This window comes from Leptopilina heterotoma, unplaced genomic scaffold, assembly GCF_015476425.1.
Source record: "Leptopilina heterotoma isolate Lh14 unplaced genomic scaffold, ASM1547642v1 Lhet_26, whole genome shotgun sequence".
NCBI lineage: Eukaryota > Metazoa > Arthropoda > Insecta > Hymenoptera > Figitidae > Leptopilina > Leptopilina heterotoma.
In genome coordinates this window covers 4,552,348-4,553,464 of record NW_025110969.1, presented here as the reverse complement: position 1 = coordinate 4,553,464, position 1,117 = coordinate 4,552,348, and the positions used below count along the sequence as shown (strand labels likewise).

General features: G+C 37.4%; 1 protein-coding gene across 2 annotated transcripts; it reads right to left on the bottom strand.

Moving 5' to 3' along the window:
* Positions 1–276: 276 nt before the first annotated feature.
* Positions 277–856, bottom strand: LOC122503393. Of its 2 annotated transcripts, none has more exons than XM_043613907.1 (2): positions 782–856; positions 277–505 (listed from the first exon to the last, which is right to left on the bottom strand). In XM_043613907.1, the coding sequence occupies exons 1-2, from the start codon at positions 835–837 to the stop codon at positions 325–327; spliced, it is 237 nt and encodes a 78-aa protein (XP_043469842.1). In that variant the 5' UTR covers positions 838–856; the 3' UTR covers positions 277–324. The 2 variants fall into 2 exon arrangements, with proteins under 2 accessions (XP_043469842.1, XP_043469841.1); XM_043613906.1 differs by having other exon boundaries at positions 589–819.
* Positions 857–1,117: the final 261 nt, after the last annotated feature.

Here is a 1,117-nt window from a genome sequence, read left to right as displayed (position 1 = left end):
ACATAACGCGGTAAATATTTAATTAAACAATCTAAACGTTATCAAATTGATAAATTAGTCAAATAAAATTTAAATGATTTATAATAAAATCCAGTCAAGAGTAGATATATAAATAGAAATACAAAATTAATACACATAACTAAAAGATTCACAAGAAATATATTTTGGAAACAATAAAATTTTGAATTGATCGTGATTATAATTTAAAAACGCCCTTTGAACCGACGTGTCAACGAGACTTTCAATTACACACACACACTAATGAGATATAAATACTTAGCGGAATTTTCTCCTTTGATTAATTTTTCATTGCTCCCAGCCACCTCATGCATCCGGATTGTCCTTATAGTCAAACTCCCGACAAGTGGAAATCCTTGAGATACTGGCCAACAAGATTATTCCCCAGCCCGGATCACCGGATTGCAGAGCCTTCGTCTGGGTCGAATGTGGTGATAAAACTCGTGTAAATGTGAAATACAAAAATCCGCCCACTTTGTTCGCCACACTAATTTACAATAATAAAAAAAACATGTACAAAACAAATCATAGAAATTAAAACTTCACGAATAAACTCTTTATGTAGCTTACCATCAGCGTCCTCGGCCGGCACTTGATAATGTGGCACGGATTCAAACGTTCGGTTCGCAGGGCGACGATCAATTAAAATTTGATCCACGCTTCCGCGAAACGACGCCGATTTCCCACACTTTTCCTTCACACTTAGTGAAGTGTGCCGAACCGAGAACCCTGATAGGCTCCAAAAATCATGAGACAAAGTAACCTCGACACCAGACCCCATCCCCGGACATCCCTGACAGCCGGCAACCTCAGATGCATGATGGCCAGGAGGAACAAGATCGCTTCACCTTCTTTTTCGACTAATTTGACTGGACTATTAACTTATTTCGAATTTTTTAATTACACCTTGAATTACTGATTTCGAATACTTTGAAGTGATGTTTACGACCTTTATGGGAAAAAGAAAATAATGAGAAAATAATATCAGAAACCATAGAAACTGACCATGAATACATTCAACTTATTAAAACTTCTAAGCTTCCAGAATTTATAGTAACGAGAACGATCGCGCGCTCCAGCGCGCGCGTTTTTTCTCTTG